This window comes from Mustela erminea, chromosome 9 (genome assembly GCF_009829155.1).
Source record: "Mustela erminea isolate mMusErm1 chromosome 9, mMusErm1.Pri, whole genome shotgun sequence".
In the NCBI taxonomy this organism is placed as follows: Eukaryota; Metazoa; Chordata; class Mammalia; order Carnivora; family Mustelidae; genus Mustela; species Mustela erminea.
Window position 1 is genome coordinate 5,675,450 of NC_045622.1, and position 22,112 is coordinate 5,697,561.

General features: G+C 36.4%; 1 protein-coding gene across 3 annotated transcripts in view; it reads right to left on the reverse strand.

The window, feature by feature from the left end:
* Nucleotides 1–22,112, reverse strand: part of C9H11orf65 (chromosome 9 C11orf65 homolog) — a 66,654-nt gene that overhangs the window by 38,845 nt on the left and 5,697 nt on the right. For 2 of the 3 annotated variants that reach the window (XM_032360073.1, XM_032360072.1), the window contains exons 2-3: nt 12,279–12,368; nt 2,266–2,358 (exon numbers count right to left, since the gene is read on the reverse strand). In XM_032360073.1, the coding sequence (XP_032215964.1) occupies nt 2,266–2,358; nt 12,279–12,359 (174 nt within the window). In that variant the 5' untranslated portion in view covers nt 12,360–12,368. The remainder of the gene's footprint in view (nt 1–2,265; nt 2,359–12,278; nt 12,369–22,112) is intronic. The other variant, XM_032360074.1, reaches the window with a different exon arrangement.

Below are 22,112 nucleotides of genomic sequence, written 5' to 3' on the forward strand. Positions count from 1 at the left end.
TCAACTGACAACTTAATTCTAAAATTTACATGGAAATACAAAGCACCTAACAAAAGCTTGGAAGTGTCTTTTTGAAGAATTACAAAATGGGAGTACTCTTTTACCATAAAAACTTGTTTTAAACATATACTAATACAAACCTATAATAATTATGACAAGGGTCGAAAATAGACGATGGAAGAGAATAGAAAAAGCATCAACAGACCCATCTAAAAATGGTTACTCGATTTATGATAAAAGTGGCACGGAGAGCAGTAGAGAAAGGACTATGTTTTTAAAAAATAGTGTTTCTGGGGTGCCTGGGTGGCTCAGTGGGTTAAGCCTCTGCCTTAGGCTCAGGTCATGGACTCAGGGTCCTGGGATGGAGCTGGGCATCAAGCTCTCTGCTCAGCAGGGTGCTGGCTGCCCCCCACACCGCCCAACCCGTGCTTCCCTCTCTGCCTACTTGTGATCTCTGTCAAATAAATAAATAAAATCTTTTAAAAAAATAGTGTTTCATCATTTGGATATATATAGGGAAGAATATGAAAGTGACTTCTACTTCATACTGTACACAAAATATCAACCCCACATGTACTGCTGATCTAAATATGAAAAGGCAAATTGGTAAAGTTTATATATAATATAGGAAAATACTTTTATGACTTCAGGATTAGTGCAGTTTATAAAAAGCACCAACCATATACAAAAAGGTTGATAATTTAAACTACTTTAAAATTAAGAACTCTGTTCACCAAAACACTGTTCACCGCAATAATGAAGTCTTGTTTCAAAATATTAACCTAGGGATTGGGGAAAGAGGGAGGAAATGTAGATGAGGCAGGACTGGCTATAAATTGCTAATTGTTGAAGTTGGGGGATGGGTACCTGTGGTTTATTACTTTACTCTTTCTACTTCTCTATATGTTTGATAATTTTCACGATAAAAAAAAAAAAGGAGGGAAGACCGTAAAAGTGACAAGTCAAATCACAGAATGAAAAATGTCATCTGCAGCACAGAAAACCAACAAAGGGTTTGTATGAAGAACACATAAAGACCTGCTTAAAGCCCGGAAGAGTGAGAGACAATATACACATAAAAGACATGAAAAAAAAATGTCAGGAGCTCAGCTGACCTAGGAGAACCGTTGTTGAGGTGTCGGGTGTCAGAAGAGCCAATGAAGGAAACAAGCAGAAAGGGAAAGAAAGCTTTTAATCACTTACTGTAGTGGTAATACCTAAGAGTTGGAGCCCTGAACAGCGGAGGCGGCAACGATTCCCCCTGGTCCATCCCTGCCCCCCGCCCCCCTGCCCTGCAGTGTTGAGAATGAGGCAGAGCAGTACAGACATGGGGGTCCCCTTACTGCTGAGGGAGTCCTGACTTTCAATAGGCTCCAGCACTTGTATGGACCCCGAGGTGTGAATGGGTGGGAAGGGGAGTAGGAAGGAGAGTGTGCGTGGACTCACTCAGAGTGGGACGGCACAGGGGCCTGAACACCTCAGCCCAAAGCCTCAGATAGAGAACTAAGAAGGCAGGCGCTGGGACCAAAACTTTAAGTATGTCTAAAGGGAGGACTGTTCTTAAAAAAGTTTATAATATTAAGCATTGGTAAGGATGCAGAGCACCAAGAATTCCAAAAGACTGATGATGGTTAATACAAATTGTACATTCACTTTGGAAAAGAATTTGAAATTCCATTTCTGGGTGGGGCAGAAATCCGTGCCACGTGCACAGGACAGATGAATAAGACTATTCCCAAAAGCAGTCTTTGTAGCAGACTCAAACTGGAAAAGCAATACAAATGTCAATCAAATGTAGAATGAATAAACAGTAGTACATTTATAAAATTAAATAGCCATCATTATTTTTTAGAAAATGAATAGAATTGAGCGACACAAAAACAAGGTTGAATGATAAGATAGCGAAGTGCACCAGAGGATTCTATTTACACGTGGTTCAAGAATAGCGAAGACTGGAAAACAACAACAACAAAGCTTCAACCCAACCTAGTGGTTGCCTTTTGGGAGCAGGGAGTTGGCCGCGACGTGCAGAGGTGTGCAGAGTGCCACAAGCCGGGGGTCTGTCTCACACTCTGATCTGGGTGATTGCTACACGGGGGATTGGGATGACCCACTGAGCTGCACATTTGTGTTTCATGAACTTTTCCATGTGTGGGTCACACTTCAAGAAAATGTTTTTAAAAAAGAAACACAGACATATTTATAGAGCACTCACACATTTTGAAGGGAAAAAACAGATGCCGCAAGAATAAATACCATCCTCACCTCTTTAGGATCGATATATTTCACTATCTGACGTGGCTCCCCTTGTCTTCTGATATCAATCAGTCCTTTATAGTGTTGGAATACAGCGACATTCTAAAGGTTCAAGCACATAAGATTCTATTGTCAAAACTGGATTTTCTACCTCTGATTAAAGCTTTGTGTCTAACTAGGGCAAAATAAGTAAAAACCGTAAAAGTAGACTTTATGTATATAAACTAGATTTTAGAAATCTTATCCACTCAGGGTTTGCTTTGGCAAGCTAGGCAATACGGGTTTTATTCTCACAAAGAGTTTACCCTTAATTGTGGAACTACATTAGCAACTATAAATCAAATACCCAGGATGTTGGTGGAGTCACTTCGATGCAGCCAGAGTAAACCGGAAGAAAGACAAAACAGTCTGCTGGTTAAGAACATGGAGTCTGGCACAGTATTATCTGGGTTCCCATCAACCATGTGACCGTGGACAAACTGCTTAGCTTGTCCACTCAGTTTCTCAGCTGAACGACCAGAATGACAGTGGGTATCTGATAGAGCTATGGTGAAGAATTGATGAGTTAATATTTGTAAAGCTCCTAGAACAACTTCTGGCACAAGAAAGCACTAAATAATTACTATCTTACTATCATTACAGAACCTCGTTCCTATACAGTTCCTGCTCCTGACTTACAAACCCGATCTACTATTCATGTTAGCACAATATTTAGGCAGATAACTCCAAACAATTCTTCTATCTCAGAAAACTATTTCTTTGATGACACTCTCCTTATGTCCTATGCCCCCCCAAACCCTCAGTAACTCTTGGTAAACGTCTGCCCTGCCCCACTATGCTCATGTCACCTCAGATCAGTTCTAAGAGAAGTAACCCACAGCCAGTATGGCAATGTGAAGCCCCACGGCAACTGCCTGTGGAAATGGTGCAGCTCACATCAGAACATACCTACCCACAAGGAAGACACCTGCTGTGCCCATCTGCCTGTCTGGCTGGCAGGGAAGGAAAAGAACCCGTATGCTGGTGAACAAAGAAGCTGGGTGGGACAACAGTGAAACCTGGTCCAACGTGTCCTATAAGCTGTAAAGTGCCACTTTTTCTGTTCAAATGATTTTAATTATTGGAATGCACAATTTTTAATATGCAAATAAAAGTTTTAAAACCTGGGGGAAAAACCCCCAGTAGAGTAGATCAATGAAATCAGGAGCTGGTTCCTTGAAAAGAGCAACAAAATTGATAAACCTTTAGCCAAACTCCTAAAAAAGAAAGAAAAAGAGAGAAAGAAAGAAAGAAAAAAGGAAGGAAAGAAAGAAGGGAAGGAAGGAAGGAATAAAGAGAAGGAGAGAGAGAAGATTCAAAACAAAGTCAGAAATGAAAGAGGAGAAATAACAGCTTACACCACAGAAATACAAAGGATTTTAAGAGAGTATTGTGAAAAAACTATATACCAACAAATTGGACAACCTAGAAGAAATGGAGAAATTCTTAGAAACATATATGCTCCCAAAACTGAAACAAGAAGAAACAAAAAATGTGAACAGACTGATAACCAGCAAAGAAATTGAATCAGTAATCAAAAACTCCCAAAAAACAAAAGTCCGGGGCCAGACGGTTTCATGGGCAAATTCTACCAAATATTTAAAGAAGAGTTAATACCTATTTTTCTTAAACTATTCCAAAAAGAAGAGAAAAGAAAACTTCCAAATTCATTCTATGAGGCCAGCATTACCTTGATATCAAGACCAGACACATATTGCTGAAAAAGAGAACTGTAGGCTAATATCTCTGACAAACACAGATGCAAATATCCTCAACAAAATATGATCAAACTGAGTCCAAGTATAAATTAAAAAAATAATTCATGAAGATTAAGTGGGATTTATTCCTGGGTTGCAAAGGTGATTCAACATTCAAAAATTATTGTGAAACATCACATCAACAAGAGAGACGATAAAAATATGATCATTTCAGGGGCACCTCAGTGGCTCAGTTGGTTAAGCATCACTTGGTTTCAGCTCAGGTCATGATCTCAGGGTTGTGAGATCAAGCCCTATGTTGGGCTCCATGCTAAGCATGGAGCCTGCTTAAGATTCTCTCTTTCCCTCTCCCTCTAGCCCTCCCTTTTCTCAAAAAAAAAAAAAAAAAAAAAAAAAAAAAGCCTCAGAGAGATCCCTGACCCCTCCCATTACATGAGGACATGGCAAGAAGACAACTGTTCACCTATGAACTAGAAAGTGGATCCTTACCAGACACCAAATCTGCTGGTGCCATGATTTTAGACTTTCCAGAATCCAGAACTGTAAGAAATAGATTTCTGTTATTTGTAATCTACCCAGTCTATTGTACTTTGTGATAGCAGCCCAAATGGATTAACACAGCTACCAAAGATGTGAATAGAATGATTAACTAATTTGATCTAAATATGTCAGTATACATTTTTTCCTCATGTTCACATTTCCAAATTACATTTGGAACATTTCCGAAAATAAACTTTTTCTAGGTCAGGCAAGTTTCAACAAATTTCAGGTTATTGAAATCATATAAATAACTGACTTCAGTGGAATTAAATCTGAAAACCAATAACAGAAAGGTAATTAGAAAACTCCTAAATATTTGGTAATTAAGCAACATACTTTTCAAAAAAATCCTTTATTTATCTGAGAGAGAAAGCACAAGCAAGGGGAGGGGGAGAGAGAGAAGCAGTCTTCCCACTTAGCGAGGAGCCCAATGTGGGGCTCTATCCCAGGACCCTGAGATCATGACTTGAGCCAAAGGCAGTGATTTAACCCACTGAGCCACCCAGGAACCCATAAACAACACACTTCTAAATAACTCACAGGTCAGGACGCCTGGCTGGCTCATTTGGTAGAGCATGCACTCTTGCTCTTGAGGTGATGAGTTTGAGCCCCATGTTCGGTGGAAGGATTACTTAAATATAAAATTCTTAAAATCAATCAATCATGGATCAAAAAAATCACAATGGGAATTATAAAATATTTTAAATTGAAATGTAATATATGACATATCAAAACCTGTGAGATAGATCTAAGGGAATGCTCAGGGAGAACTTAATAGCTTTAAATACGTAGATTATTAAAAAAGAATAAATGGGGGCGCCTGGCTGGCTCAGTGGGTTTGAGCCTCTGCCTTCGGCTCAGGTCATGATCTCAGGGTCCTGGAATTGAGCCCCGCATTGGGCTCTCTGCTCAGCGGGGAGTCTGCTTCCCTCTCTCTCTGCCTGTCTCTCTGCCTACTTGAGATCTCTGTCAAATAAATAAATAAATAATCTTAAAAAAAAAAAAGAATAAATGTGTAAAATCTAAGATCTAATGTTCCCTCTCAAGAAGTGTGAAACAGAACAGCAAACAAAACTCCCTCAAAAAATGAAGGAAAACACAATAAAGTTCATCAATTAATGAAATGTAGAGTTAAAACAGAAAATCAAGAAAGCCAAAACCAGGTTTTTTTCTTTTAATAAAGATTAAGACAGATATAGAAAAATAAGGAGAAAAACACATATAAGCAATATCACCCCAGATCTTATAGACATTAAAAGTATAGTGAGAGGAAACTATAAACAATTTTAGGCAAATAAATTTGACAATTTTAAGAAAATGGACAGATTCCTTGAAAAGAAACACCAAAATGGGCATAAGAAGAAATACAGTTTTGAATAGTCCTGTATTATTAAAGAAATGGAATCTCTAATTAGAAATTTTTCATAAAGAAAACTCCTACACACAATATTTTGCCAATGTATTCTCCTCTTTATAGAAGAAATAGCATTAATCACACAAATTCTTTCTGATAATATAACAGAAGTATTTCCCAATATATTAGGCCAGCATAATCTTGATATCAACAGCTGAGAAGGATATGACAAAAAAGAAAAATTACATTCATGAGCAAATATGCAAAAATCCTAAATGAAGTTGATGAAAGAAATGTTCTATTTTTAATGCCTATGGGTCCTGTTCCTGGACTTCAGGGGAGGCTTCACCTTAACATTTAGCAAGGTGAAAATAACTAGGCAAAACTTCAAAGCATGGATTCTATTTCTTCCCTGAGTACACACTGTATATCTGCTTTGTTAAAGAAAATAAACAGAGGGGCGCCTGGGTGGCTCAGTTGGTTGAGCAACTGCCTTCGGCTCAGGTCACAGTCCTGGAGTCCCGGGATCGAGTCCCGCATCGGGCTCCCAGCTCCATGGGGAGTCTGCTTCTCCCTCTGACCTTCTCGCCTCTCATGTTCTCTCTCACTGTCTCTCTCTCAAATAAATAAATAAAATCTTAAAAAAAAAAAAAGAAAAGAAAAGAAACAGAAAGGAACATTCTGAACATGAAAGAGAAAGAAGAAACTTCCCTGATTCCGCTAAAACTGAAGTCTAAGCCCTGCATATACAGGAAACTTAAGGTCTGCAATTTCCTAAAATGTTCTTTGTCTATTAATTTGTAACTCTTTATGTATAAAATGAATAAAATCTTACACCAAATGTTCTCCCTTATCAAAGCACTCTCTTCTTTGTGAAGATTGTATCCAGGACAGCTGTTCTAATGTGGGCTTGAATGAAACTCTTTTTTCCCTAGAAATTCTAACAGATTTGTTCATTTGTGTCAATAACAATAAACAATAATAACAATCTGTTTATCAGATCAAATCCAGGATATATCAAAAGGGTAATAAAACATCAGTGAAGTAGAATTTTTTCTAGGAATGCAAGGCTGGTTTAACATTTGAATATCAATCAATGAAATTCACCACATAAAAAGAATGAAGAAAACAGACCAAATGATCATACAGTAAACGCAGCAAAAGCATTTGATAAAATTCAATACCTAGAGTTTTCATAACAAAAATAAAAAGCAAACTAGGAATAAAGTTAAATTCCCCAAACTGATGGTAAGTTTTTACAAAAAAACTACAAGTAACATCTTAACTAATGGTGGAATAGTACATGCTTCTGTGTTCAACAAAAGGGCAAGAATATACATAATTACTGCTTCTATTCCATCTTGCACTGGAGGGTCTAATCAGTGCAATAACAAAACAAAAGGTATAAAGTTTGCATAGAAAAAAGTAAAAGTTATCATCCAAGGATGACATACTTAAGTGGAAAATCCAAAGGAATCTATAAAAAAGCAATTAGAAATAAGTGCATATTAGGTCAGCAGGTAAAAATAAACTACATTTTATAAACTAGAAATGAACAATCAGAAAATAGAATTTAAAAATAATACCACTTACAGTGGTGTCAAGAAATGTCTAATACCCAGAAGTAAAATGAAAGATGTTTAAGACTTCTACACTGAGAACTACAAAACATCCTGGAGAAAAAAAAAATTTTTTTTGAAGATTTTTATTTATTTGTCAGAGAGAGAAAGAGAGAGAGAGAAAGAGCAGCAGGCAGGGGGAGAAGCAGATTTCCCACTGAGCAGGAAGCCCAATGCAGGACTTGATCCCATGACTCCAGGATCATGACCTGAGCGGAAAGCAGACACTTAACCAATTAAGCCACCCAGGCATCCCTGGGAGAAAAAAATTTTAAGATCTAATAAATAAAGATATGTACCATGTTCATGAAAACTCAGTGTAGAAAAATTCAGTTTTCTCCCAAACTGATCTACTGATTCAATTTAATTCTAATTATATAATCTCCATAATGATTTTTAAAAAAATTAATGAATTGATTCTATAATCTACATGGAAATGCAAAAGCCCTAGAATAGCTATGACAATCATGAAGAACATCAAAGTTGGAGGACTGTACTGCCATACACCCATACTTCTGATAAAGCTACAGTTACCCAGACAGTGTGGTATTGACTCAAATAAAGACAAACAGACCAACACAACTGAACAGAGACTATAGAAACACTTCACATATATGATTACATGATTTAAACAAAGGCAATACTGTGATTTACTATGGAAAGGATGGCATTTTCAGTAAAGGTACTTAATCATTTGGTTATCTATAAAGACAAAAATGAACTTTGTCCATACCTCTCATCATAGACAAACATTAATTTGAGATGGATACTGGATCTCAATCTACAACTAAAGCAACTAAGCCTCTAGGAAAAAAACAAAAAAGAAGGATATCTCTGGCTTCAGGTTACATAAACAATCCCCTCAGATTTATTTCAAATATTTGACATGTAATACAGTGCTGGGTGAGTCGGGTGTCCACCTTGGGATCTCATTCCCCACTGAGGAAAGGAAAGGCCCAGTGGGCTCCTTAGGGCTGCCTTGTGCCAAGTGATGTGATCAAAGTGAAAACCCTCTCTTATCCTTCTAATGTGATCCTTGTCTCTCTGGTCCTTGGCTCTGGGATTTTCTTAAGAATTCTTTCTACGGTAGTGGCTAGTTGGTCTTCTTATGAGGCAACTGAAATTGAGAATGTCACCTCTTTAGGCAAACATTTTTTTTTTAAAGACTTATTTACTTATTTTAGATAGAGAAGGACAGCACGAAGAAGGGAGGGCAGAGGGAGAGAGCGCATCTCAAGCTGTCTGCACTTACGGAGCCCGACGTGAGGCTTGATTTCATTACATGGAAATCATGACCTAAGCCGAAATCAAGAGTTGGACACTTAACTGACAGCCGCCCAGGTGCCCCTAGGCAAGTATTTCTTTTTTTTTTTTTTTTTTTTTTTTTTTTTTTTTTTTAGGCAAATATTTCTTAAACAGGGCTCAGAAACACTAACCATAAAGAACAAGTGATAAATCGGATTTAAGGAAAACTCAAGACTTCTCATTATCAAAAAACACCTTTAAGAATGAAATGAGGCCAGTCTGAAGAAAATATCTGCAACACACGTATTCAATAAAGGACTTCTGTTCAGGATATCTGAGAGACTCCTCCAAGTGAATATTGGCAGTGTAATAGTAGATGTGATGGGATTTGTGGATTTGAAGATTGAGGGGACAGGTTAAAAAGAGGGGGGTAGGGATATCTATATCCTCACCATATATAATAAGAAGTCACATCATGTTATGTTAGCATGATGGAACAAGAAACAAAGGCTTAAATATCCTTTAAAGAAAGAAGGTAACAATAAAAACAAGAAAGAAAGAAGGTAACGAATAGAGGAACTAAGAAAATAATCCCACATGACACTGTGTAAGGGATAAGCAAGATAAGCTCTCAATTTTCTTTGCAGAAAGTCAACAGGTCACTTCTAAAGTTGGTAAATAAAAGATAATTATCCAAGCATATTATGCAGAAACACAGAACTTACTACTAAAGATCTAAAACAAAAAACGGTTAAAAGTGGTTGCCTTTAGGATATGAGGGTAGAGAAGACTAGGAGGGGCTAAAAGAAGTGCTTTTATTTGTAAGTTCTTCTACACTATTTTACTTAAAAATACATTATTTTGATCTAAAATATGCAAATGTTGGGGCGCCTGGGTGGCTCAGTGGGTTAAAATATTCAAATGTGAGAAAACACCTTCATTTACATTAGTTTGACTCTGCAGATTATTCATTTATAGGGCCCTGTAATATGTTAAAATGACGCTTCCTTATTTAGAAGTCATCCTCTAAACCACCTGAAACAGAATGTTTCTAGACTTAAGATCAAATGTGTTCTCTTTGAATCTCAAAACTTTTAAAATTATCCTTATATTTGAACCATGGCTTCCATGGTTAGCTTTTTTTCAGTTTCTAAACACTTTTCAAACGTAACTGTGCAGTCATACCTTCTGTTGCAGGAGGTACCATTTTATCTCCAAATATACCCCCTTAGCTATTCAACATACTGATCTTATCTAAACTGATCACCATTTTTATTTCCTTCATTTTTTCCTTTCTCATTCTCTCTCTCTCTCTCTCTCTTTTTTTTTTTTACATCATTTAATGTTTCTCTTAAATATCAGTTGATCCTTGCTTGTGCATTAATACTTAAGAATGAAGGTCTGAGGGCACCTGGGTGCCCTAGGTGGCTCAGTGGGTTAAAGCCTCTGCCTTCAGCTCGGGTCATGATCCCAGGGTACTCGGATCCAGCCCCGCATCGGGCTCTCTGCTCAGTGGGAGCCTGCTTCCTCCTCTCTCTCTGCCTGCCTCTGCCTGCTTGTGATTTCTGTCTGTCAAATAAATAAATAAAATCTTTAAAAAAAAAAAAATGAAGGTCTGTGTCAATTCTTCAGGGGAACTAGTTGGAATATCCTGGGCTTTTTTGTAAGTCTCCCATTTCGCCATTGTCCTCACACATGAATGGGAAGGTGGTCTGGGAGCTTTGTAATGTGTGTGGAATTAGATAATCAACAGACTTTTGGCGGGGGTATGGTTAGGTAGCCAGCAATCCAGCAGGGTGTCTTTCAAATACTAAAATTAAGAGACTTTTACTGTGGAGCGCCAAATCTGCAAAAGAATTAGCTTTTCCAAATAGTTCATTTAATTTTTATTTTTTTATTTTTTTATTTTTTTTTTAAATGATTTTATTTAATTATTTGAGAGAGAGAACATGAGAGGAGAGAAGTCAGCGGGAGAAGCAGACTCCCTGCCAAGCAGGGAGTCCGATGTGGGACTCCATCCCAGGACTCCAGGATCATGACCTGAGCCGAAGGCAGCCGCCCAGCCACTGAGCCACCCAGGCGCCCCTAGTTCATTTAATTTTTAAAAAAAGACATAAGTCATCAGGGTTTTTCCCCCTTAGGGTACATATCCATCTATGTGCAAATTTTTTGACCAATGGCAAATATCCATCTACCTGTTGCTTTGGGGCTTGAAGTGACAGGGCAGACAACTGTCACAGCTGTCTTACATACACTTAAGCCCCTTGCCTACGGTCCTTCTCCTTCCAGTTCTTACAAATTGCTAACTCCAAATGGATAGGCTTTCGAGGGTCCCAGTGACAAACCAGCTCTCTCACTGGAGCCTCTCTGAAGTGTGGCGAGGCAAGTCTTCTACACAGTTCTATCCAATGGGACGCAACAATCTATTTTTGGTTTTCAAAAATGAGATAAAATTAATCTGCTCACGAAGTCCCTTCTCCCTGGTATGGGTTAACTTTCTGTGTATTGTCATTTTAATAGGGACAAAAAGTAAAGATGTGTGCTCAGTCCACCATCTGTTTAAGATACACATATACACACGCTTGTCTGTTTATATACAGGGCTTCTCTACCAAAACTCCTTAAGGGCAAGGAGGTATTATAAAGTTCTTCGCTAGGAATATAAAAGGTATACAAAGTAATGTTGGTTGGATTTGGATGTGGGATAAAGGAAGTTACAAATAACAGAAAAGCTTAAGCCGAGCTAACAAGTAGACTAGTAGAAACCATCAAAGGCATAGATTTTGAAAGCAAATTATTTTAGTATTAGAAATCAATACTTATGGATTTTATGGCTTTGAAAGAGGCAAAAGAAACAACTAATGGAAGCTATTTTGCAAGACTTGATGAGCCAAAACAAAGGTATTCTTGTGTGCCAGAAACAGAGTCATACCACTTCACACAAAATTATCAAACACAGACAATGTTGCTGCTGTCACAGAGGAAAGAGCAGAGTCATTTCAGCTGTTGGCTCTCACCCAACCAGGTAAATCAACTTGGAAAAATCCTTACACCAATGGGACCAGCTATACCCATACTAAAGCATGATGAATAAACGCATTAATTCAGACACAGTTCATTATTTAAACATTGTCTTCAAAAGTAGGTACTCAGTAAATATGTAATGAGTGAATGTATCCCTAACACCTGCTCAAAAACCTGATTCCTGAGTCAAGAAATAAAGTTTTAGAGGTGAAAGCCAAATAACCTTATTAGTGATACTTACATTGATCATAGCCATTATCACAGGGCCTGGCCCTGATATGGAGCTGGTAAGGATTTGTGAGGTTAACAAGATGATTAGTGTTAACTTTTTGAACTTCTAAAAAAATGTGTGCTTTGAAAGCAAAGGGTAGTACACAAATCCATAAGTATACTAAAAACTATTGAACTGTACACTTTCAACAGCTGAACCTTATGACATATAAATTATACTGTAATCAAGTTTCAAAAAATGAAATAAACTCACAAGGTAACACTTCCAGGCCTTCTGAATGACTCTGGCAGCTTCATCCCTCTCTGTAAGTTCTGACTCCTCTTCCCATGGCATTTGAAAGACCTAACAGAAGCAAAAAAACCGTATGCTCAAAATTTTTTTATAAACTCCATTATGAAACTCATTAGAACTCAAGAAAAACAGAAGATTAATAAAGGAAATAATACAGATGATATTTGGTATCAAAATAATTTTATAAAAATTATTACCTACTTTTAATTTTATGTATTTTATAAAAATAGTTACCTACTATTGATTGCCTATATGTTCCAATTTCTCTTTTCTAATTTAAACAACAATCTTGCATAGCAGGTTTTGCCAATTTGCTTGTGTTAGAGATGAGGAGACTGCACTTCAAGGCCGAAGGTCAAATAGTGATTGACTTAACCAGTATTAAACCCAGGTCATTTTTCTCTTGAAATCCATGACCTTTTATGTCCCCATTCAATGACTTCATTTTTTTAAAATTTATTTGACAGAGAAAGAGAGAGAGAGAGAAAGCACAAGCAGGCAGAGAAGCAGAGGGAAAGGGAGAAGCAGGCTAAGAAGGGAGCCCAACATGGGGCTTGATCCCAGGATCATGTCCTGAGGCAAAGGCAGATGCTTAGCCAACTGAGCCACCCAGGTGCCCCCAAAAAAGCTTTTCTTAATCAACATGCACCGTTTCATTCCAAATTCATCCAGGCTTCTAACCTAGAATTACAAATGCTATAGAATTTTTCTTACTGTGTAAGTCGTAAATGTGTTGACAAGTTAATAAATCATACATTAAATTGTCAGAAAAAGAGATGAAGCCTGACCACTAAGAAGCAAAACAAAACCACTAGTTCTATCCATAGTTTTTATCAATACTGTGAAGAAATAAGTAATGGGAGAAGTCAGAAAATCATAGCTTATGAGTCCTTAAAGAAGTTGCAGCAGACAGAGGATTCCAGAAAGTGGAATAGGAAGTGCCAGGAATCTCTTTCCCCACCTAGACAACTACACTGGCAGAATTTAACTATTTAACTATTTTGGAACTCTGGAAGCTACTGAAGGCTTGGAAGGCTTGGGGGGTAAACTGTGGTTAACTCCGGTCAATATTGGCTCTTAGCCCAGTCCTAGCTATCCACTCCCTCACCTCAGCCCCAGCAGCAGCAGCTGTGTACATATTCCTGGAACAACTTGCACACAGAGAAAGGACTCTGTCCAGGAAATATAGGAGATCTGTGTTGGGGTTGTTGGTTGCTGCTTCTGATCACAGAGGTGCAGACAAACAGGAGGGCAGTCATTGGTGCTATATGTCCACCCTCCACCATTGTTGCAAGCCCTTCCCATCTAGCAACTTCCAGGGAATTTAAAGGGTTTTTCCTTCCTGCTATGTTGTTCCCCTTCCTCCCTTTGGAAGGCAGGCATTCAAAACTAGGTCATTCAAAAATAACTACATATATGGAGAAAATTAGAAAGTGACCAGTCATTCCAGGGAAAGGCACAGACTCAGAAAACTGAGAAGATCTTAGGTTTAAAATTCAGGCTGATTCTTGTCTGATCCTTGTAAGCTGCAGAAACAGACTATAGCAATTTAAAAAAATAATAAAAATACCATACACAGTAAACTCTGAGGAAAGGAAAGAAAGCTGATTTCCAGAGTTCTTGTATTATTAAATTTGAATTTCCAGCTTTCAACAACAACAACAACAACAAAAACAAGGCATATAAAGAAACACGAAATGATGGCTCATTCTAGGAAAAAAATAAATCAAAAGAAACTCAACCTGAAAAAGACCTGATGGCAGGTCTACTAGACAAAGACCTTAAAGCAACTGTCTTAAAGATGCTCAAAAAATTAAAGGAAAACATGGAGAAAGTCACGAAATGATGCACAAAATGGAAATATCAATACAGAGATGAAACCTAAAAAGAAACTCTGAAGCTGAAAAGTAGAATAACTGAAAGGAATAATTTATTAATGGAAATCAAAGGCATAGTTGAACAGGTAGAAGAAACAATCAGCAAACCTGAAAATAAACCAAAGGAAACTGTCAAGTCTGAGAAATAGAAAAAAAGATTGAATGAAAGTGAATAGAACCCAAGAGACCTATGGCACTGCAGTAAGGAGGGAGATGAGGAAAAGAAAGGGAAAGAGAAGGTATCTCAAGAAATAATGGCTGAAAAATGCCAAATTTGATGAAATATATGAATATCAATATCCCAGAACCTCAACAGACTCCAAGTAAGATCAATGCAAAGATATATCCACAACAAGACACATTATAATTAAACTCTTGAAAGTGAAAGATAAACTATTGAAAACAGCAAGAGATAAGTGATTCATCACATAGAAGGAATTTTTAATACATTAACAGATTTCTCATCAGAAACTTTGGAGGCCAGAAGGCAGTGGGTTAATATATTCAAAATGTTTAACAACAAAAGTGTAACCCAAGAATCCTGCATCTAGCAAAACTGTCCTTTGAGAATAAGGGAGAAATGAAGACATTCCCAGGTGAACAAAAGCTCTAAGAGTTCACAGCTACGAGACTTGTCTTGCAAGAAATGTTCAAGAGAATGCTGCAGGGAAAAATGAAAGGACACTTGACAGTAACTCAAAGTTATATGAAGAAATAGAAATTCCAGTAAATGTAAATACACAGGTAGTTATAGAAGCTAATATTATTATAACTATAATTTGTAACACTATTTTTTTACATAATTTAATAGAACAGTGTATTTTTTTAAAATTATTATTCTAAAAACTAGTATTATTGTAACTTTGGTTTGTAATTCCACATACTGTTTAATTTAAAAGACAATTAAAATATTAGATTTTGTTTTGGGGCACACAATGCATAAAGATGTAATCTGTAACATCAACAATTGAAAGGAGTTGGGATGGAGCTATAAAAGAGGAGTTTTCTATGTTAATGAATCCACAATGGAGGGTTATAACTTTAGGATGTTAAATGTAATCCCCATGGTAACCACAAAGGAAACAGCTATAGAGTATACACAAAGGGAAATGAGAAATGAATTTAAATGTTTCGCCAAAAAAAATCAACTAAACACAAAAGAAGATAGTAATGCAGGAAATGATTAAAAAGTTATAAAGCTGGGACGTCTGGGTGACTCAGTTGGTTTAGTCTCTGCCTGCAGCGTAGGTCACGATCACTGGGTCCTGGGTTCACATTGCACTTCAAGCTCCCTGCTTAGGCTGCTTCTCCCTCTGCCTGCCGCTCCTCCTGCTAGTGCTCACTCATTCTCTGTCTCTGACAAGTAAGTACATAAATTCTTTTTTTAAAAAGTTACAAAGCATAGGGGCGCCTGGGTGGCTCAGTGGGTTAAGCCTCTGCCTTTGGCTCAGTCATGATCCCAGGGTCCTGGGATTGAGCCCTGCATTGGACTCTCTACGCAGCGGGGAGCCTGCCTCTGCCTACTTGTGATCTCTGTCTGTCAAATAAACAAAATATTTTTTTTTTTTAAAAGTTACAAAGCATAGAGAAAACAAATAGCAAAGACAGAAGTAAGGCCCTTCTTATCACTAATTACTTTAAATGTAAGTGGTTTAAACTCTCCAATCAAAATACAGAGATTTGCAGCATGAATAAAAACACAAAATCCAACTATATGCTATGTAAAATCAACTCACATTAGATTCAAAGACACAAACAGACTGAAAGTGAAAAGATGGAAAAAGATATTCCATGCAAATAGTAACCAAAAGAAAGGAGTGATGGCTATCTTAACATCAGACAAAACAGACTTTAAATCAAAAAAGTTTAAAATAGACAAAGGACATTATGCATTAACAAAAGGTTCAATGAAGTAAGAAAATATAACAAACATTTATGCATCTAATAATAGACCAGCAAAAATATATGAAGCAAAAAATGACAGAATCGAAGGGAGGAATAGACATATATATGCCATAGACATATATAGCTTTACTATAATAGCTGTAGATTTCAATATCTCATTCTCAACAATAGATAGAATAACGAGACAGAAATAAATAAGGAAACAGAGGACCTGAACAACACAATATATCAATTTGATCAAACAAATGTAGAATATTCTTCTCAAGTGCACAAGGGACACTTTCCAGGATAGACTATATATTAGGCCACAAATTTATGTCTTTTTTTTTAAAAGATTTTATTTATTTATTTGACAGAGATCACAAGTAGGTAGAGAGGCAGGCAGAGAGAGAGGGAGGAAGCAGGCTCCCTGCAGAGCAGAGAGCCCGATGCAGCGTTGGATCCCAGGACCCTGGGATCATGACCCGAGCTGAAGGCAGAGGCTTTAACCCACTGAGCCACCCAGGCGCCCCCTCAAATTTATGTCTTAATGTATTCTGAAAGATAGTTATCATACAAAGTATCTTATCAAAGTACAATAGAATGAAGTTAGAAACCAACAAGTAAATTTACACATTTGTGGAAATAAAACTGTGGATCAAAGAATAAATTACACAGGAAATTAGGAAAATGAAAACTAAAACTCAACATAGCAAAACTTACAGAAAGCAGTAAAAGCAATGTTAAGAGGGAAACTTAGAACTATACACACATTAAACAAGAAAGATCTCAAATCAGTATCTAACTACAACTTACAGAACTAGTAAAGGAACAAAAAACTAAACCCAGAGCTAGGAGAAGATTAGAACAGACATAAAAGAAATAGAGAACAGAAAAACAATAGAGTAAATCAATGAAACCAAAACTGATTCTTTGAAAAGATCACTCAAGAGACAAATCTTTAGTTTGAAGGATAGAGAAAAAAATTACTTTTGGTAATTTAGAAATGAGATGAGGATATTACTACTGGTTCTACAGTACTATGAATAATGAATCATAATTTATAGTCATGTTTGATAACCTGATGAAACTGACAAACTCCTAAAAACACAAAACCTACCAAGACTAAAACACAAAGAAATAGAACATCTGATTAAACCTATAACTAGAATAAGGAGATTGAATCAGATCAAAAATCTCCCAACAAATAAATCAGATAAAAAATATCCCAACTAAAAATGCCCTAAACTTGACTCCACTGTGAATTCTAACAAACATTTAAGGAACTAATACCAATCATTCTCAACTTTTCCAAAAAACTGAAGGGGAAGAGAACACCTTGATTCTATGAGGCCGGCATTACCCTGATACCAAAGCCAGACAAAGACACTGTAAGAAAACTACACATCAATATTCCTATTAACATCGATGCAAAAATCCTCAACAAAACATTAGCAAACCAAACTTGGCAGCATGTAAGTGAATTACACACAATGAACAAATTGGATTTATTCTTGGAATGCAAGGGTGATTAAATATACAAATACTGATCAATTTAATACACCACATTAACAGAGGAAAAGAAAAAGCCCACATGATTATCTCCACTGCAAACAAAACACAAAACCCCACCATTTGACAAAATTGAACACCCTTTCATGAAAACCCTTAACAAACTAGAAATAAAAGGAAAATGCCTCAATGTAATAAAAACTATGTATGAAAATCCCATAGTGAACCTGATATTCAGTGGTGAAAGACTGAAATTTTGCCTCTGACATCCAGAACAGGGCAAGGTAGTCTACTTTTACTGGCTCTGTTCAGCATAGTACCGGAAGTTCTAGCCAGAGAAATAAGGCAAGAAAAACAAATAAATGGGACTCAAGTGGGAAAGGAAGAAGTAAAATCATCTCTATTCTGGATAATATGATTTTAAATATAGAAAACCTAATTATTCCAGAAAAAAACTTTTAGAACTAAAAAACGAACTCAACAAAGTAGCAGGGTATGAAGCCACCACATGAAAATCAGTTGCATTTCTCTACAATAACAATGAACAGTCTGAAATAGTAATTACAAAAATAATTATATATATATATAAGCATCAACTAGAATAAAATACTTAGGAATTGCTTTCATCAAGTGAAAGATTTGTACAATGAAAACTACAAAAAAATGAAATTAAAGAGACATAAATAAATGAAAATGCCATTCCATGTTCATAGATCGGAAGACTTAATATTTTTTAAGATGTCAAAACCACCTAAAATAATCTACAGTTTGAATGCAATCCCTAACAAAATTCCAATGACATTTTTTTCCAGAAATACAAAAGCCCACTTCAAAGTTTATATGGAATCTCCAGAGACCCAGAATAGCCAAAACAACTTTGATAAAGAAAGATCAGTGATGCTGAGTAAAATAAGTCAAGGAGAGAGAGAGAGTCAATTATCATACGGTTTCACTCACCTCTGGAAGTAAGAAGTAAGAAGTAATATGGGGGACATTAGGAGAAGGAAAGGAAAAGTGAATTGAGGGAAGTTGGAGTGGGAGATGAACCACAAAAGACTGTGGACTCTGAGAAACAAACTGAGGGTTTTGGAGGGGAGTGGTAGGGGGTTGGGTGAGCCTGGTGGTGGGTATTAAGGAGGGCATGGATTGCATGGAGCACTGGGTGTGGTGCATAAACACTGAATATTGGAACACTGAAAAAATTAAATTAAATTAAAAAAAAAAAGAAGCTGGAGGACTCACACTTCCAATTTCAAAACTTACTATAACAGCCACAGCACTCAAAACAGCGTGGCATTGGCATAAAGACAAACACACAGACTAACTGAATAAACATTTCAGAAATAAACCCTTACATATACATGCCCAATGATTTTTGACAGGTGCCAAGACCATTCAATAGGCAAAGAATAATCTCAAGAGTGTTGAGGAAATTGGATATACACATGCAAAAGAATGAAGAAAGACTTTTTTCTAGCACTACATACAAAAATTAACTCAAAATGGATCAAATTATTGACTATAAGATCTAAAACCATAAAATGCTTAGAAGAAAACAAGTCAAAAGTTTTGCAGCGTTGGATTTGGTGATGACTTCTTGGCTATGACACTGAAGGAGTAAGCAACAAAAGTGAAAATAGCAAATGAGACTTCATGATAAAATAAAATTCAATAGACACTAGCAAAATAAAAAAGCAAGTCACACAGTAGGAGAAAATATTTACAAGTAATGTATCTGAGAAGGGTTTACCTCCAGAACAGAGAACTCCCCAAACTCAACAAAAACCAAACAACCTGATTTTAATAATGGACAATATGTATGTTTCTCCAAATAATATATAAAAACAGCCAATAATCAGACAAAACATGTTCTACATCACTACTTATTAAGGAAATACACATCAAAATTATAATGAGATACCACCTCATACCCATTAGAATGGTTACTATATTTTAAAAAAATGGAAAAGAAGAAATGTTGGCAAAGATGTGGACTAATTGGCAGTTTTGTGCACTGTGATGGTAAGACTATAAAATGGTAAAACCACTATGGAAAAGGATATGGCAATTCCTAAAAGAACTAAAAATAAAAATACTGTATGAATTAGCAATTTCATTTCTAGGTGTATATGAAAAAGAAGTGAAAGTAAGATCTCAAAGAGAAATTTGTATACCCAAGTTCTAGCAGCATTATTCCCAATAGCTAAACATAAAAGCAGCCCAAGTGTCCATTAATGGATGAATAAACAAACTGTGATACAGACATACAATAGAATATTATTCAGTCATTGAAAGAACGGAAATCTTACATACACTACAACATGGATAACCCTTGAGGATATTATGCTAATTGAAATAAATTAGTCAGACAAATACTATATGATTTTACCTATATGAGGTAGTTATAATAGTCAAAATCATAGAGACGGAAAGCAGAATGGTGGTTGCCAGTGTCATGGTGGGGGTACAGAGTGGTTATGGTTTAATGGGTATGGGGCTTCAGTTCTACAAGATGAAAAGAGTTATGGAGGTTGATGGTGGTGATGGCTGCACAACATTACGAATGTATTTAATACCAATGAACTGTATGCTCACGAGTGGCTAAGATGGTTAATATTGCTTTTTGTGTGTTTTACCATACATAAAAAATTTGTAGGAAGTTCAATTTTTATACTGATTAAGCATTTGTTATCTTAAAAAAGGATGTCATTCAAAATTGAATGATTGATGAGGTCGAATAATGAAACTGTTCCAATATTGCTCCAGTGTTATCAGAAAAGTGTACTGCAAGAATTTTGTTTCTCTAGGTTATATAAATTATGTACAACAATTCTGTTTGTTGTCAGTATACATAAGGAGAGGAAATACAAGTTATACATAAGCTTTGTAAGTAACCCACTGTTTTCAAAGGTTTTTGTACACGGAACTATAGAAGGAAGACTACTGAACTAAGAGACGGCCCATGTGGTTCAGTTTTAGTTCACATTGCTACTTATTGTAACCTTAGACAAAGGGTTCAACATCTTTAGCCTTCAGTTTCATTAGCTGTAAAATAAAGCACTGCAATAAATTAACTGCAAAGGCACTTTCAGTGTCACAATTCTGTAAGGTTACATTATAAAGAACACAATGTTCCAATAATTAAAAAAAAATGGGTGGGGGGGTCCTGCATGGAACACAGGGAGAACCATGGGTTTTACTTAATCTCTGTTACTATACTTCCCAGTATAACTAATGTTATTCATTACATTTATAGCAGCAATATGGTTCTGAGATGCTTAACCATAGTCCAAACTAAGTGAATAAATTGTGCTCAACTTAAAAATCCTGAACTGTTATTTCAAAATGTGAAATGTATAATTCCCAAATCCCTTAAGTAATGAAATATATAACAGACATTGACTAATACGTGCATTTAATTTAGAGAGACAAAGACCAAAGAGAAAAATTCTCTACAGGATATGCCATTTATAGGAAGAATTAAAGAAAAAAATGTTTTGCTATTTTTTTAATGTTTATTTTAGGCTTAAAATTAATGTTTTCTTCCTAACTGTATATATTGTTGAGTTTTAAAAATTAACATTTTTAATAGGGAGGCAGTGTCTATCAAAACTATCAAATAGTTTTAATAATATAGGAGGCATGGGGATATAGGTTAAGTCTGTGGGTCTGAAGTGAGACACATGAGGGGTTAAATCTTTTTTTTTTTTAGATTGTATTTATTTGAGAGACAACAAGAGAGAAAGCAAGTGGTGGGGGGAGGATCAGGGGGAGAAGGAGACTCCCTGTTGAGTGGGGGAGCTTGATGCAGGGCTTAATCCCAGGACCCCAGGGCTTAATCCCAGGACCCTGGGATTATGACCTGAGTTGAAGGCAGATGCTTAACCACTGAGCCACAGAGGTGCAATATGGGGGTTTAAATCTTTAAAAAATTCTACCTCATACTTCACTGAGTGATTTTGTGTAAGTTATTTAACTTATTCCATCCTCAGTTCCTCATTTGTGAACTACAGGGACTCATAGTATCTATATCTCACAGAATTAGGATTAAATTAGGTACTATAGGAGAAGAATTTAGGACTGTAACTACTCAATAAATTGTAACTCTTTTTTAGTTTTGTTAGTCACCATACAGTACATCACTAGCTATTTATGTAGTGTTCCATGATTCAGTGGGTACTAAGGAGGGCATGTATTGCACGGAGCACTGGGTGTGGGGCATAAACAATGAATGCTGGAACCCTGAAAAGAAATAAAGTGGAAAAAAATAGGCATTATCCATGGGCATTACTCTGATTTAAAAACCGATGTAACTGAATATTTATTCTCACAATTTACAGATAACTGATAGTAAGGAATGATATTTGGAGCTTAAAACATTTGCTAATTTGTGTCAAAGGATAGTATTTCGAGGTACTCTTTTTGGCTAGCAGGTAGAAAAGAAATGAAGTATAGTTTATCTGTGTATTTCTTTTTTTTTTTTTTAAGATTTTATTTATTTATTTGACAGAAAGAGATCACA